A 16,595-nucleotide genomic window follows, 5' to 3' on the forward strand; every position below is an offset into this window, starting at 1 on the left:
TAATGAAAGTCTCAAGTTGAAAAACATAACTGAAACAGAATGAAACACAAAGCACGTGGAATGTTCAGTTGATTTCATCGTTTTTTGCCATACACGGTGAACACGTACTACTGGTCCCTTTTCCCCGAGTTTTGTTAAAAAATGCCACAGGATAGAGGATTTCTAATCACTCTGAAAACAGAAATCCTATTTAATGAAAAAGCACACAGGTGTTTCCTGGTCGGCCATGTGATAACACGCCTCTCCGTTGTAAACGTGTACCGCGTCTATATTTCCAGTCATACAACGTCTGCGCCTCCAAACTACGGCTATTTTTAGCATTTTTTTTTCATCCAACAATAGCCCCACGTGAGCGCCACTGTCGTTATCAGGTTATATTTGGAACATACGCTCCGTCGGCTCTTGCGTCAATGGAATCCCGCTCGTGCGTCACAAGGGGGAAACGTGTGTCGACGACGCTGATTGGCTCCCCACCCGGAACTTTCCACCGCCCTGCACACCATTTATGGGCATCGATCCGCCTTTTGTCGACGAGGCCAAAATAAAACAAGCGCGCATGGACCCTCCTGCCTTGGTCTGACCCAGCATGTGTGCGTGAGAGTGTGTTTGAATGAGTGTGTGTGCTGACAAACAGCTGGCAGAGGTGACATTCATCAGTTTTACCCGTTTGGAATAAATGAGAAGCTATACAATCTGGATATTTACATGAATCAGGTGAGTGGAAGTGAAGTTTGTGAACATTTGATTTATTCAGAGGGGCACATTAATGCTGATTTGAGATTGATGTTCTTCATTATAGCTACTTCCATAATACTATAGGTTCATAGGACAAAGCTGACTGGATCTATTAAATCATTGGTTTTAGTTACATAGGCCCACCAAATAAACTTGAGCTACAGAGTGGAACCTTATTATTATTGAGAAAGAAATGATTGTAAGTCGTATAATATAATTACTGTTGCACTGTATTTTCCAGCTGTCTGATCTATGTTCTGGGGTTAACAGGTCAGGTCATTTATCTTAATGACTTTACGTGATTCCACATGTTTCATGTTTTATGTGAACATCTATTAGGGTTGATATACGAGAAAATTACTAGAGTAGCTGGACAGTTGAGTAGTGTGCAAGTTTAAATTTAAGTTTGGGAATTAATTGAACAATGTGTGTGTTAAGTGATCAGGTGAGATGTGTTTCATTATTGAATTGAAAAAAAACCCCACAGTGAGGAAGTTTGCACATGTAAATACATGCCCATTCACACACAAATACAAACACACAAACAGGCATTGCCACCTTTCTCATTTTAGCTGGCGTTCAGCCCACCCTGAAATACTATCCAGCAGCCCTCCCCTTTTACAGTCCCCCTGAAGGAGGGTTGCCCTCCACTGAAGGAGGTTTTCAAAGCATTATCAGCCAGTCAACACAATATCTGACGATATCTGATTGCTGCACTGGATCTCCCTCTGCATTTTGATGACTGACTGGCTCTGGAGCTATAGAAATGTCATGTGGAGGAAATAAGACCTTGTGCATTAAAGTGAGATACTGTTTAGAAGGTTATAGAGGGGTGATTAGAAAATTCTGACCTCAACGAATTTCTAATTTATTGGTATTTCTGAACTTCCTTGCATGCCTTACTGTACCACATAGACATGTTTAGGCCAACAAATTCTTGTCAGCCCTAGATATCATTTTACAATACACAACTTATTTTTGAATTATTAGGACATCTAATAGATATAAATATAAATAGGATTTACATGAGTTTATTTTCATCCATTTTTTTCTGTTCTCTGCCATAGCGATGCCCTGTGTACAAACCCAGTATGCATCCCTGCCGCATGACAACTACTTCAGCTTCGAGTTCTTGAATCCCGACCTCAGTGCCAAATTGGTGATGGACATCGGTGGCCAAAATGAACAGCTGTCTACATCTTCGTTGCCCAGCATCAACACCCTGGTGGGAAATGGCTACGTGGGGGAGTTTGATGCTTATTCCTGCAAGATTACCTCCCCTCCCACCTCTACAGTTTCATTCAGCCACGGCGCCATAGCTGAAAACTCCTGCCCTCAGATGCAAAGCCACGCCTTCAAGGTGGATGATCTTCAGGTGTACGGCTGTTACCCAGGCTCCTTTGCGCTGAGCTGCCTTGACGAAACACTATCGTCATGCGGCTCTGACTACTATGGCAGCCCAGTTTATGCCGCTGCTTCCCCTCCAACGTCAGGCTTTCAGGCCCAATCTGCACCTCTCTGGGATTCCCCCTTCAGCCCCTACCCCTCAGCCTCCCCGTCCTCAATGGCAGATAAGGGCGCCGTTTCCCAGCAGCCCTCATTCTTCACCTTCGGCAGCCCTGCACTAGAGCAACACTCTCCACTTGGACAGCATCTGGATGCTCAGGCAGGCCATGATGACCATTTCTTCTTGCCCACTCAGCAGCATCTCTCTCCGCTTGATTGCCGTCCCTTGTCCGTGGAGCACGGACTCCTGGAAAGCCCCAGGACTGTAGAGGGGGCCATGGCGTCTCCTAAAACACACAACTCGGGATCCAGTGAGGGCCGCTGTGCAGTTTGCGGTGACAATGCATCCTGTCAGCACTATGGAGTCCGCACCTGCGAAGGCTGCAAAGGTTTCTTCAAGGTAAATTGATTCTACTGAGAAGAGCCTGACAAGTCTGAAATAGCCACAAGCACTGGTGCAACACATTATCATTCTGGTTTTGGGAAAAAAATACGCTCGAGCTTGTTTGCTTTATTTAAAACTCATTTTAAAAATCATTGCTTTGTTTGAGAGAATTTAGAAATAGTAACGCCATAGAATGGTTGTCCACCCGAGGGCCCCGACCAGTTTAAATGTGCAATGTACCACAACATGTACGTTTTAGTCACATGTCAAATTATTTGGGTAAAAGTAATATTATTTCACTTTTGAAACATTTTTACACCAGAATCAGGTTAAAAATATAGTGTTGGTTGCACAATACCACAGAGTCAAGTCTACCCAAGACAGAAAGCAGATGATTTCACGTTTGCTCATAGTAATTGTTTTCTTTTCATTGCTTGACAGCGAACTGTACAGAAAAATGCAAAATACGTGTGCCTCGCCAGTAAAGACTGTCCCGTGGACAAGAGGAGGAGAAACCGCTGCCAGTTCTGCCGTTTCCAGAAATGTCTCGCCGTGGGGATGGTCAAAGAAGGTAGTGCACGTCAGATTCACATAGTCTAGTGAAACCAAAGCTAGGAATGACAGAGATATGCAACGGTTTACTGCAGTAAAAGATAAACTGATGAAGCCGTTTTTTTTTACAGTGCAGGTAGAATCGATGGTCGTGTGAACGTCACATAGTGTGCAATAACGTTCCTGTTTTCTGTCCTTGGATCAGTTGTTCGCACGGACAGCCTCAAAGGTCGTCGGGGTCGTCTGCCCTCCAAACCTAAGAGTGTGTCTGAGGCACCACCCGCCGCCCCTAGTGCCAACATCATAGCCTCTCTCGTCAGGGCTCACCTCGACTCAAACCCAGCCATTGGAAAGCTTGACTACTCCAAGGTAAATCTCCAGACTTGAAGCATGTTCAGAGCTCATCTGTACCAATCAGACCATTAACAACTCAACACAGTAGCTAAAATGAACTCACGGCCCGCAGACATGTCACTGATCGTCTCTTCCTCCTCAGTACCAGGAGACTGTGGTCAACCTGAAAGAAAAGGAGGAAGCCGGAGATATCCAGCAGTTTTATGACTTGCTAACCGAAGCTTTGGATGTAATAAGAAACTGGGCTGAAAGCATCCCAGGATTCAAAGATTTCTGCACCGAGGACCAGGAGCTGCTCCTTGAATCATCTTTTGTTGAACTCTTCATTCTGCGACTCGCATACAGGTCTGCTTCTTTTGCACCAAACGTGATTCAATGCCATGTTCACTGATATTTAACAAAACTAATGTGTAACTTTCAATGTACTGATTGTACTATTGGTGCAAACCCCGACAGGTCAAATCCAGAGAAGAACAAGCTGATCTTCTGTAACGGTTTGGTCCTCCACCGACTGCAGTGCGTTCACAGTTTTGGTGACTGGATTGACTCCATCATGGACTTCTCCCAGAACCTTCACCGTATGAACTTAGATGTCTCCTTGTTTGCCTGTCTCGCAGCGTTAGTTATCATCACCGGTGAGAATTCTCATTTTACTAAACGTCACTGCATTTGAATTGCATTTTTATATTTAGGACTGTATTTTTAATGAGGAATTTTTTTTCCATCTAGATCGCCATGGCCTTAAAGAGCCCAAACGGGTCGAGGACTTTCAGAGTAATCTCATCACCTGTTTAAGGGAACATGTGAGTGGAAGCGGATCAGAAGCGAGCCGGGCCCAGCCTAACTATCTTTCTCGTCTTTTGGGCAAACTCCCCGAACTGAGGACTCTGTGCACACAGGGCCTACAGCGCATCTTCTACCTGAAACTAGAGGACCTGGTCCCTCCACCACCCATAGTGGAGAAAATCTTCATGGATACTCTGCCGTTCTAAAAATACATGACCACAAACAGGTTATTTGTAAGGATGATGTACTCAAAGAACCTATTATGAGGTTTTATCATTGAACTCTAGTGGTGTACCTCCTTCTATTACACCGATTTGTGTGCAGATACATGTCTGACGTTCAAGAGACCATATATTTTATTTTATTATCATTCACTTCAAAAAAAGAGTGTGGTACGAGTATGAATACGGCATCAAAATGTATTTGTGACACTGTCACAGACAGAACTAAAATGGTACAAACAGTTGAGGACACTGTTCATAAATGTGTATTTCTGTGTGCATTTGTAAACGTCCTTGCTGTGCTGGATGTGTGAATGTTGTCCTGCTATGCAGCTGGTGAGCCATGGATATTTGGGTGGATACAATGCAGTGTTACATACTCAGCCCTTCCTAAAAGCAAAAGAAACACACTAATCCCTTTTAAAAGCAGTGTTTAAAGTTGCTTTTTGATCCAACTAAAAAGACAGTAGACAATTGAGGAGAAAATGGGCCGTTAGAATCACACGTCCTCTCTGTAAAGAACTCCTTTTGTTTCAACAAGGAAATTTTCACTTTGTTCATTGTATCACAAAATTTTAAACCCTAATTTGGCTCCTGTGGAAGGTCTCGGACCAAAGTTTACATATATTTTGATACTACCACTCAAAAACCTTATTGCCCTAGGCTAAGCAAAATGTTCTGCCGTCCCTCCATGCTGCAACAATTTGTAAAGTAGGATGCAAGGCAGCGTTACCGTTGCATTGCATGTCCCTTTAACAACACACTTTGTGGGCTTTTAAGGACAAAAATGGAAAAAAAGTGCCTTTTATCAACTCCTTCAACAATTGAGAACAAGTGAGTTGTCATTCCAAACATCACATACAGCAAGCCCAATTTATTGTGACAAATAATAATTTTGAGCGTTCAGTGTTCATTGAATGTTATTTCATTTTTGAATATGATTTGGGGAAAGTGCCGGATTGTGATACAAAGTGCCTGAAGAAACCAATTGTTTAAACCACAGCCAGTTTAAGTCAAAGGACATAAAAACGTATTTTCACCCAAGAAAGCAAACATTTTACTTTGACATCAACTGGTTTCTTGTCTTTGGCTGCAAATACATTAACCTGCATGTTTGTAAAGCTTTCCAAATGTCTTCCACATTCTTCTCGATTGCGCAGTTTCTATGTTTGATTTTTTTTACATTTTCCTCTCCAAGTGAACTAAAGAAATATCTTGAGGAATCACAGATGGGACGAGAACATGAGCAGCTAAGAGCACTTGCGCAAAAGTGTTCGAACAACACAAAGAACACTTCTTTCTTCTACTGTATGTGTTGTTTCGTTTGAGATGTGTGTGTGTGTGTGTGTGTGTGTGTGTGTGTGTGTGTGTGTGTGTGTGTGTGTGTGTGTGTGTGTGTGTGTGTGTGTGTGTGTGTGGACTTTGAAAAATAGGGCTTTTGTAAAATGGTGCAGAAGTGTTAAAAGAGAGAGAATGTTTGATATTAAAACGTTTTTGAAAATACACCACTGGCTTACGTACATGTTTGTGAGCTTTTCTATGCTGTCTCTTCAAATATATCTTTAGTTTTCTCTGGTTTCCATTGGGGAGGTTGGCTTTTCTCTTTATACAATTGTGTTCATATTTATTGTGGTATAAAATTCACACATCATATACACTCACCTAAAGGATTATTAGGAACACCACACTAATACTGTGTTTGACCCCCTTTCGCCTTCAGAACTGCCTTAATTCTCTGTCGCATTGATTCAACAAGGTGCTGAAAGTATTCTTTAGACATGTTGGCCCATATTGATAGGATAGCGTCTTGCAGTTAATGGAGATTTGTGGGATGCACATCCAGGGCACGAAGCTCCCGTCCCACCACATCCCAAAGATGCTCTATTGGGTTGAGATCTGGTGACTGTGGGGGCCATTTTAGTACAGTGAACTCATTGTCATGTTTAAGAAACCAACATGAAATCATTCAAGCTTTGTGACATGGTGCATTATCCTGCTGGAAGTAGCCATCAGAGGATGGGTACATGTGGCAATAAAGGGATGGACATGGTCATCTCTGACCTCTAGCATCAACGAGGCATTTTCACCCACAGGACTGCGGCATACTGGATGTTTTTGCCTTTTCACACCATTCTTTGGAAACCCTTGAAATGGTTGTGCGTGAAAATCCCAGTAACTGAGCAGATTGTGAAATACTCAGACACCAACAACCATGCCACGCTCAAAATTGCTTAAATCACCTTTCTTTACCATTCTGACATTCAGTTTGGAGTTCAGGAGATTGTCTTGGCCAGGACCACACCCCTAAATGCATTGAAGCAACTCCCATGTGATTGGTTGATTAGATACTTGAAGAAATTGAACAGGCCAGTTCCTAATAATCCTTTTGGTGAGTGTATCTTACATTCTGTTTGTAAAAGCATCGTCTAACTGATTTTGTTGTAAAAAAAATGTAGTGAACACATCAAATGATCATTCAACCTTGATGGTACCTTGATAGGTAAATGTATTGCGTCATAGTACATAAACATAATTCCGTTTACTGTATTGAAAAGATGTTTAGGTGAACTAAATCCTATGATAAAAACATTTTTAAAAACCTGCAATTACTACCTGCAAACGTTTCTGAAACAGTCATATATATAAATCGTTTTATGAAAAGTATTTTAGCTGCAGATTGGTTGTGTTACAGCAGAAAAAGTATGTTCATCATATTGAAGGAAAATGTCATCCGGTGCAACAATGTTGCTTACAAAATTCAAACAAGAAGAATAATACCGATGAGGTTGGTGATGGCCTCACTGGTGACCCCCCTCTCCAAGATGTTGGGATTTGAAATGTCTCAACACATGTTGGATTTACTGCCATGCAATTTGAGCACAGCTATTCATGCCCAACATTTTAGGATGATAAGTAATAGCTTTTCATCTTTAGCAGCATGACCAGTTTAAAAATGTTTACCAAATAGCTGAAGAACAAAAAACGTTCTCATCAGCCCTTCGTGCCCTTTCTGTTTTGAGCAAATTAGCAAATGTTAGTATGATTACGTACATACTGAACGTCTGTGAAGTTACCATATCCAACGTGCACATAAGCTAAATTGGCACAACGTGTAAGTCATTTTAAAAACGTTCTTTGGGAGAAAAGAACATATTGTTGACCAAGAGAAAAGACAAATATTATTCTTATTCAACACAGCACTCCCTAATGGGTGATGATGGCACATGGAGTAGTGTGGTGCGCTGGGAGCCGCTAGGTTGGCGGTTTAAATCCCAGTTGCTCCGTGTCCCGCTGGTGTCTCTGAGCAAGACACCTATCTGCTCCCCAGGCAAAATGTAAGGCATGGGATATAATGCAATGTAAGTCACTTTGGATACAGGCATCAGCTAAATGAAATGTAATCATAATTATGTGATGAAAAGTGACCAAAAGTAGTCCTTCATCTCCTTTTCACCTAGTCTGTGTTGTTCTATCACACAAGGTGTTAATGTTGGCAACATCTTTGACCAAAGGGAAGACGACACCAAGCCACTCTCAGCCACAGCAGACTGCACCACCGACTGCATTCAGCCACTCGATACTCGATCCTACTGTACACCACGTTCCGGTCATCTGGATTTCGGTGTTGGCAGACAGTGTGGAAAAGAGGGACCATGGGAGAAAAAAGATGTGCCAATGTGAAAGCTAGCATGTATTACGTTTTTCATTATGTTACATTTCAGAGAGTTCATTTGGTTCTATTTTAGAATCAGAATTATCCACTGAATTAACCCCTTCTAATGTTTTTAAGGCTTTATATTCTTTTCGGTTACAGATGCACAAAAGGTTAGACATGTTGCCTCCTCACATGGCACACAACCCAGACTCAAAATATACTCTGTACTGCCAATATCTCACTTTTGACACCATCTCTTTCCAAAAGTGGAATGGTACCATCTGTGGCTGCTGTTGCCCCCTGAACCTTTGACCTCTGCCCTGTCATGCAACACTCTGCCATCATGACCAAACTGAAGCTTTACACACTACACACACACATCATTGTGCTCTGATCACTCACGTGTGGCTCACTTGTTATGGCGATTTGTTGTGTGTACGTGCTGAGGTCAAGGTTTCATGCTCTGCTACTGCACCCGCCCTTACTAGGCCACAAAGGAGAGGAAACCGGAAACATGTAACCTGTTCTCAACAGAACATCAAACAGGACAGGATTTTATCGACAATTCAAAATTGTGTATAACCACTTGTGGGTTGTAAAATACATTTGTTCAAGTATTTTTTAGTAGTTCACCTGAGTAAGCAATATTAAGTCATCCCTTTAATAGAGGTTGAGATATTTCCGACAATAAGGGAAAACTCCGACCTGCTCTGGATACTGAAGGAAAAGTCAGGTGGTCATTAAAGTCAGTAGACTTCATCGTCTAGGGACAAGGAGCATGTGTACAAAACGTCCTGGTGATACACCCATTTGTTGTTAAGATCCTTTGGTCTTGACTAACCCAACCTATTTATCTATAGAGCTGTACCGTGAGTAAAACGAAAAAATGATCCAGTCAAATGCTAAACTGCATAATAATTATGTAAATGTCACAAGAGACCACATTTACAGTGATGAATGAAAGAAGCCCATTTGGGAAAGCAACATTCCTTTCATTCTGTTTTCAGCAAACTCTTTAAAAATTGCACAGATAAGTCATCTTAATCGTTGTTTATATTGGCCTGTCACGAAGAGTGTGTGTATTTTGTGTGTGTGTACGTGTGTGAGCAGCTGATTGCTGAACAGGATATTGTTCCAGCGGGCTGAAAGCTAATAGGTTTGTTTGTGAGCATGCTGCACCTGTTGTCTATTGATGGATTGAGGTGTAAATACTTTTGTGTTTGGTGCTCTGTAGGGGTGTCTGTGCTTCTTTCTCCTCTCTTCTTCCTCTTGTATACGTTTTAAATCACAAGCAATTACACACAGGTACACGTAATGTTATGCAGATATTATTCTTATTCATCATCCAAAGCAATGCTGGCTGAATACCTGAGAAAAATCACCCTGATAATGTAGTTCCAGGGTTGAGCGTATAGTCTCTAAAGTTCATCCACACACACATTTGTACACATAAAACACTATTTTACAACACATATGTGTGTAGGTGTGCTGTTGATTGCAGAAAAACCCCTGTGAGTGTATTTATAGCAGGCCATTGTTGAGCCCTTAGAAACCTCTGTAATTGGATCTGTCTCTCTCACTAAGGGAGTCCGGTGATAAATGAGTTGGCGCATGTCATTGCTCATGCCATCCCTGTGATAACTTCATGCTCCGTATTGCGTCTTAAGCTCTTGGTCTGAGTTGGATTAAATTCATAAGTGATTGGTGAGCCGGCTGAATCCTTCTGAGGTGTGTGAACGGAAGGGATGGTGGAAACATCTTTGATCAGTGGACATTTAATGGCTGTCTTCGTTGTGTCCTTGGGCATTGACCTAATTAAAGGACGCCCAGCGGTGCACTTCAAAGATGGATATCATGATTCGGATCCATTATTGGATTTTTATTTCATTAGAAAAGAATGAAAATGTGTTTTGGAATGAAATACTTTTCTACTATTTTTTTATTCTTATGTTTCATTCATAACATGTAACATGACTTTTAGCCTGCATTAATCCCACTATTATTCATAATAGTATCACTGATTGCATTATTTCATATAACTTCAGACCTTTAAGAACTTGACCAATCAGATGCTGCTGGAGAAGCAAAGAGTGTGTGTTTCTTATGCTGGAAACTTCTCTCTGCTCAACCAGAGAATATGAGAATGTTACAATTATAAAACAAGATTGACAGGATGGATAGTGTTGCACTGGTGGATGACAGTTCCTGGCTGCATGCCTGGAAGTTATTCACAGCAAAGCCCCCCCGACCCTTCCAAACCACGCACACAAACACACATCGGGATCAAGTGCAAGGGGATGGCGTTAAGGGGGTGGGGGGCAGTGAACAGGGTGTGGCGAATGTGTGGAGGGGTTCAAGGTCAGAGCAAACACATGGTGCAAACCAGCAACTCGTCCAGGCTAGTACCATGATGTTTAAGTACATCATTTCTAAATAACTGCATCAATCAACAACTAACACTAACTGCTGATGACATGTATGAAGCCTAACTAACTGTATTGTGTTGTGCAAACCTGTTAGACTCAAAACAATCACTAAAGTTAAAGTTTACGGATCAGTTTGAACACTTTGCCTCCTCTTAAGGGCAGTGGAAGTGGTGAAGCATCACGCACGTCCTTGGACACATGAGAAGCTGTTAAAAATAGGAATTTACATACAAGCTATCACACAGTGTAAAGAGTTGTAGAGTGTGAGGGATATTTATATTTATATGATGCATTTGTCGCTGCCCATTGCTGTTGTCTACTTATTTTGCCACCTGCAGTACGCTAGAATTGAATGCAAATTAGTACGGGTCTATTTTGCACAGTAGTTTCTCTCACCATGGAAACATGTGGACATCCATACGTGTTTTAACATACTTATCTGTTTATTGTTAATTCTTGCATGTGCATTTAAATCTTATTTTACTTTATCTTTTTTTAATTCTATTTTATTCTCATAGTGCACCAATTCACCAAGTCAAGCCAAGTCTCTCTGTGTAACATGTGGCCTGATTCAGATTCTGGTATGACTAAACATCTGTGAGTATCACTATAGTTGTCCAGATGTTCATAATAGCTTTCCTATTGGGAGTAAGTTGATAACATCTGCTATACTCTCATGATTGTTACTGAGGTCGCTACAGCCAGATTAACTAATAGCATAAAGACTGGAAACATCTGGCTGAAACATTTTCAGCATCTTTGTATTTAACTTTTCCAATTCCTTTTTATTTTGTTGTATGCTTTAGATACCAATAAAATACTTGTAAGTTCACTCCTCTGGTCATAAGATAAGCTTTACAAAGGGCAACAAGGCCATAATTATTCAATGAATTAAGGTAAAAGAGAATTAATTTGTATTGGGAACGTAAGGAAAGCTTCAAACTCACTGGGGGACAAACATTGAAATGATGAGGAACGTATCAATCATTTATGATCAGCAAAGTACTTATATTTGGGGATTTAACAGATTAACTGTAGCCCTCTGCACGGCCCATTGAGCTGAATGTGTAGGCACTGTTCTTGTTGATAATTCCATTAGGCTTGTTTACTCAGTACCTCCATTTAAATACAATAATCTGTAACATTTAGAAATTACACTTTAAATGAAAGTGTCAGTAAGCAAATCATACTCCATGTTTAACATGAAAACAAGATGATAATAGGAAAGCAAATACTTCAAATTAGCAGCTGTTTCTCTCAGCTAAAAATAAGGTAATGACACGAATGGACCGGACCCCCTTGAGGGGAAGCCACTTGACAAAGACTCAACTCAGTATCAGAGCGATGAAGGCTGCCCATGCCGCACGTAGAGTTACATAAGCAGTCTGAAGCGAAGCGAGCTGGCACCCTCGTAAGATCACAAGGTGCGTGAGTTCAGCTGTCACGGTTTGACAAGAACTGCTGCTCCTCCTAAAGGGATGATTGGTATTGAAGGCAGTCTGCCACCCCCAGGACTCTGCTGACTTATTACTTGTCTATATTTAAATGAATATCAGCTACAGTCGCCACATGACTAAACACTCAAAATGCCACGCACGCGTACAGTGAATACTCAAGGACCAAACATGACTATACATTTTCATGTTGCACCGGGCTCTGGGTGAAATTGATGGATTTCCCTGCAATCTGGCACACAAATCTCTTAAGAATGAGTTGTAATAACTTATCGACGGTGCCATCATCACACACATTGTTTATTTTTTTATTTTTCACAAACAAACGCCAAATTGATAATGACTGTATATTACGTTATTTAGATAACAGGCAGTGTTGGGGGATTTATAGAGATTACATTCGTAGGGTTTTGAGGGTCTTAAAACAAAAGGTATTGAATTCAAATTTCCCCTTTTTACAGTTACAATATAACTGAATAGTTTCCAGCTCGTATCCCGGGCTGGTCGCCGGGCTGACATATTAAAAACAATCGATTATTACATGAAACAGACTCTTTTGAAGGGTGCTGCTAATTAGGGTTTGAAGGGTGCTGATCTTGATGATTTTTGGCGCGTTTTATTTTGAAGGCAGTCAAACAGGAAGTCTTGTTCTGACGGGTTGGCTCGTTTTGAGGAACTGTTCTGAGTTGAGTTGGCACGTAGTCGTGGTAAACTGCGGACCTTGGTCAGACGAAGGGTCATCCTCATCATCAGTAACGACATCTGCACTTCCTGCTGGAAATAATCAATGACTTGTATGGTAAGAGATTGTATATCTACGATTAACAGCTGCAAAAGAAATAGGAGGCAAAACATCTATATTTGAGTTCCGCATTTTTCCAGTGAAACTAAGCAAACAAGTTAGACTTTTGTTTCCTCATTACAAGGACACCACACAACCACGATTCGCGTGAGCTTGAATTAAGGCTAGAAAGTGATTTTGTTTGAGGCTGATTGTGTGTTAAAAATGTATCAACTAGTAACATATAGAAATGCAACAGTCCATGCAAGTTGAAAAAAGGGAATAAAAAAAGGAAAGCAAAGCACCTGTGTGAGGCATTACATGAGAAGAAGCTGCTTGTCTGGGGGGCAGTGATGATGGAGACTGTCTAACTAACACATGGAATAACCTTTGTTATCATTGCGGCAAATAAAAACTAATTATGTCCATATGGAAACAACGTAGGCTAACAGTAGCAATTAATAACATATTATTGAAAGAAAGGTGAACAAGTTAAACCAGGGAATTTCACTAAAACTAATTTAAACTAAAGACAGAATCGTAAACAAAACAAAGCTGCCAACGTCCCCCTTTCTCAGCCGCTTCTAATTGAAATCTACAAGCTTCACATCATAGGTTGAGTGAAAGAACACAGCATGATGAACATGCCATTAAAGGAAAATCTCTACTCACTCCCCATCTTTCACAATGAGCACACAGCACAAAAAAGGCAACTTTTAAATCTGTTTTCTAAATCAATTTGATCTTTTCAATCTATTTCATTAAATACTTTCATTCAACAGTCTAACTTTGTGACGGCAAGGTTTGTTTTCACAGTTGAGGGGTTTCACTTCCTTATTGGTAAGGTCACTTCCTTATGGTTCACATTTTATAACACATTTCAATGAGCTAATGGAACGTGTTATAAAATGTGAACGATGACGGACAAACAGAATTATTTTACAATAGGTCTTTCCAGGAAACCTTAGCAGGATAATGGGTTTAAGTGGAACAATTATTTCCTCGTGGTGCTCCACAGATATGGTGGATGTCTGAGAGCAGGTTTTGACTCACTGTCAATAGCAGGAAGCCTGTTGGAGACGCTGGAGGCTAAAACCACAGATGTAAGAATGACGAGGAATACTGAATTCTTGGAGAAGCGACAGATGAGCTTATAAGGGGTAAGTAAATAAGATGAGTCCTGGTTGCTACTGTAAATAAAGGTATTGTACATATAATTCAAAATAAACTGCTGTTTTTTTTTGGGGGGGGGGGGGGGGGAGTGCTTATTAGGAATCAGGAAAATATTTCCTTAGATTTGGTCATTTTAAGTACGTTGGCTTGCTGACATTCAATATAGCTCGAAGCTCCACTGTACTCGAGTCAGCCGAGCTGCGTGATTAACTGTAGACTCTCGTTCCTCATATGACGCTGATCCGTACGCTAAGTGGGAGTATTATTTAAAGGTTTCCTCTATTTCCTAGCTGCAGATGAATGAGCTGGTGAGATGGAGGAAGCGTACAATGAACTGTACCAGGAGTTTCTTGGTCTGAGGTCACTTTGCCTGAGACAGGCAGCTCTGCTACATCAACTCACGTCCGCTCTGCAGAAGCAACAAGGTCCATATAAGAAATGCTGTACTTTTCTTTGTACAAAAGTCAGCCACGATTCACTTAACACACATAAAATGCTCTGTCTGCAGGTGCCAGACTCCCCATTCATTGTACCCAGCAAATGGCTGCATCTCTTCACGAAAGGCCTCACGCGCTGACGGCCACGCCACGCACCCGGGCTGCACAGTTTGGGACTTTTTCAGATCTCCTTGCTGAAGACATGTCTAAGCTCTGTGTGGGTGTGCCTCGCCACGGAAAGGAAGACGGGACGCTGGAGGAAATGGTAGCACCCCTTTTGAGCTGGGACTTCACGAGGTGGCCGGGAGCCTCTTCCAGTGTCACAAATCATCCAGGGCGAGCTGTTGATCATAAAAAACACAGGACAAAGCACACAGTTGGGGTAGGTGGGTTAAATCATGGGGATCTCAAATCTTTCCTTGGATTTTTACCATGTTCTTCCTTAAAACTAAATACATTGTCCTCTCTGTTTGCATCAGATGCCTGCGAGAGACAGTCCCTCCCTGCCCAGAGACCTGCTGGATCCATCCGATGGGCTCATGATGTCAGAGGTGGTGCTTCAGTCCAACGTTTGTGAGTTCTGCCAGGCGGTTTTCCCCGGAGACACAACCACCAGGGGAGAGTTCCTACGCCATCTTTGCACCCACGTTACCTAAACTAAGCACGTTATTATTCTCCTCTTGACATTGGACTTGACTTGACATTGGATATGTCTTCACATGATATGCCTCATGCAGCTCACATCTTTTTCCTTGAGCTAACTGTCACAAGCTACTTCATTTAAAATGTGGTACGATGTGGTTTGAAAAGATAACTACAAAGAAAAATATCTAGTAATGTATTTGAATGCAGATATGAAGAGACTACGTAATATTATTAAGAGTCTTCCTGGAGATTTTTAAATGTTTGTTATCGGGCATTTAACTTATCAGCTGTCTGCTGCTCAGCTCTGTGTTGCTGAGGAAAACCTGGGCTAAGAATAGACTCAAAGATCTATCTCGCAATTAGTGGTGCTGACAGCAGATTGGCGATGATTGCACCCTTCATCTGCTGCCACATTGACTGTTGCTCTATCAGTAAAGAATACCAACATAGATCATATGCTTTTGTGCAATCAAAAAGAAAAGGGGAACTTTTCGCTTTTAGCATCTTTTAAATTGGTCTTGTGATGGCAGATGGGGAATTTAAGCTGATGAGGATATCATAGCTTTCATAGTAATCGGTCCATATATCGAAGCTAAGAGAAATTTTAACTAAGAAATGCAAATGTTTTCTTTATGGTGACGCAAGCTGAGAAGTCAGTGTATCATTGGACTCATGAATAATCGTTATAATTTAAAGTAAATCCTGAAAATAGATGTTGAGTTATCTCAGTCTGGACCAAAACGGTGTATGGACAGACCATCGAATAGACACTGATTTTCAGAGAGAAAAAGCTAATCTTAATGATTGTATTCCTCGTTCAAACCCATCATAATCCAACATCTGTGATTTTGTGTTCCACATAAAGTAAAAAAGTGAACATTTGTTTCAACACACAACAGCTTGAGTTTGTTTGATGTTGGAATTATAACATCTCTGTCTGAACTGTGTGTGTGTGTGTGTGTGTGTGTGTGTGTGTGTGTGTGTGTGTGTGTGTGTGTGTGTGTGTGTGTGTGTGTGTGTGTGTGTGTGTGTGTGTGTGTGTGTGTGTGTGTGTGAGAGCACAGATTACATCGCTGGTACAGGTGAGTCATGCTGGCTTCGAGGCCGATCATTGCAGAGCGTGAGTGCAACAAACCAGACGATAACAGAGGTGTTGCTGTGAATGTGACGCGGTTCCTGCAGCCTCTTCCACACATCATCACTGCCAAGAAAATAATATTCTTTGTGGAAAACAATGCAACACTCTTAGCAATAAAATAACATTTATTTAATTGTAACAAAATAAATAATCTGTTTTGCAACATAATAAACTGAGGAGGTTATTAATGTTCAAGTGACAGGCAAGTGTAACTGATGCAAGGCGGTCTACCTCAATGACATTCTGAGATTAAGTATATAAAGACAATATTTTTAGCCATTATCAGCTCAAGCCTTGTTGTTACATGGAGTCTGAATACTTAGTAAAAATGACAGGGATAAAGCGGC

General features: G+C 41.3%; 2 protein-coding genes across 6 annotated transcripts; both read left to right on the plus strand.

The window, feature by feature from the left end:
- Positions 1-573: 573 nt before the first annotated feature.
- LOC119193942 (probable nuclear hormone receptor HR38) lies at positions 574-6,044 on the plus strand. Its single transcript, XM_037447876.2, has 7 exons — positions 574-714; positions 1,803-2,641; positions 3,068-3,197; positions 3,384-3,547; positions 3,675-3,877; positions 3,989-4,167; positions 4,262-6,044. The coding sequence occupies exons 2-7, from the start codon at positions 1,805-1,807 to the stop codon at positions 4,522-4,524; spliced, it is 1,776 nt and encodes a 591-aa protein (XP_037303773.2). The 5' UTR covers positions 574-714; positions 1,803-1,804; the 3' UTR covers positions 4,525-6,044.
- A 6,695-nt stretch (positions 6,045-12,739) lies between these two features.
- On the plus strand, positions 12,740-16,570 carry zgc:113184 (uncharacterized protein LOC553745 homolog). Of its 5 annotated transcripts, none has more exons than XM_037447907.2 (6): positions 12,740-12,873; positions 13,918-14,015; positions 14,319-14,453; positions 14,537-14,847; positions 14,945-15,038; positions 16,175-16,570. In XM_037447907.2, the coding sequence occupies exons 3-6, from the start codon at positions 14,342-14,344 to the stop codon at positions 16,270-16,272; spliced, it is 615 nt and encodes a 204-aa protein (XP_037303804.2). In that variant the 5' UTR covers positions 12,740-12,873; positions 13,918-14,015; positions 14,319-14,341; the 3' UTR covers positions 16,273-16,570. The 5 variants fall into 5 exon arrangements, with proteins under 5 accessions (XP_037303804.2, XP_062420029.1, XP_062420031.1 ...); XM_062564045.1 differs by having other exon boundaries at positions 14,325-14,453; XM_062564044.1 differs by having other exon boundaries at positions 12,771-12,873; positions 13,921-14,015.
- The last annotated feature ends 25 nt before the right edge of the window (positions 16,571-16,595 follow it).

This window comes from Pungitius pungitius, chromosome 8 (genome assembly GCF_949316345.1).
Source record: "Pungitius pungitius chromosome 8, fPunPun2.1, whole genome shotgun sequence".
Taxonomy (NCBI): Eukaryota; Metazoa; Chordata; class Actinopteri; order Perciformes; family Gasterosteidae; genus Pungitius; species Pungitius pungitius.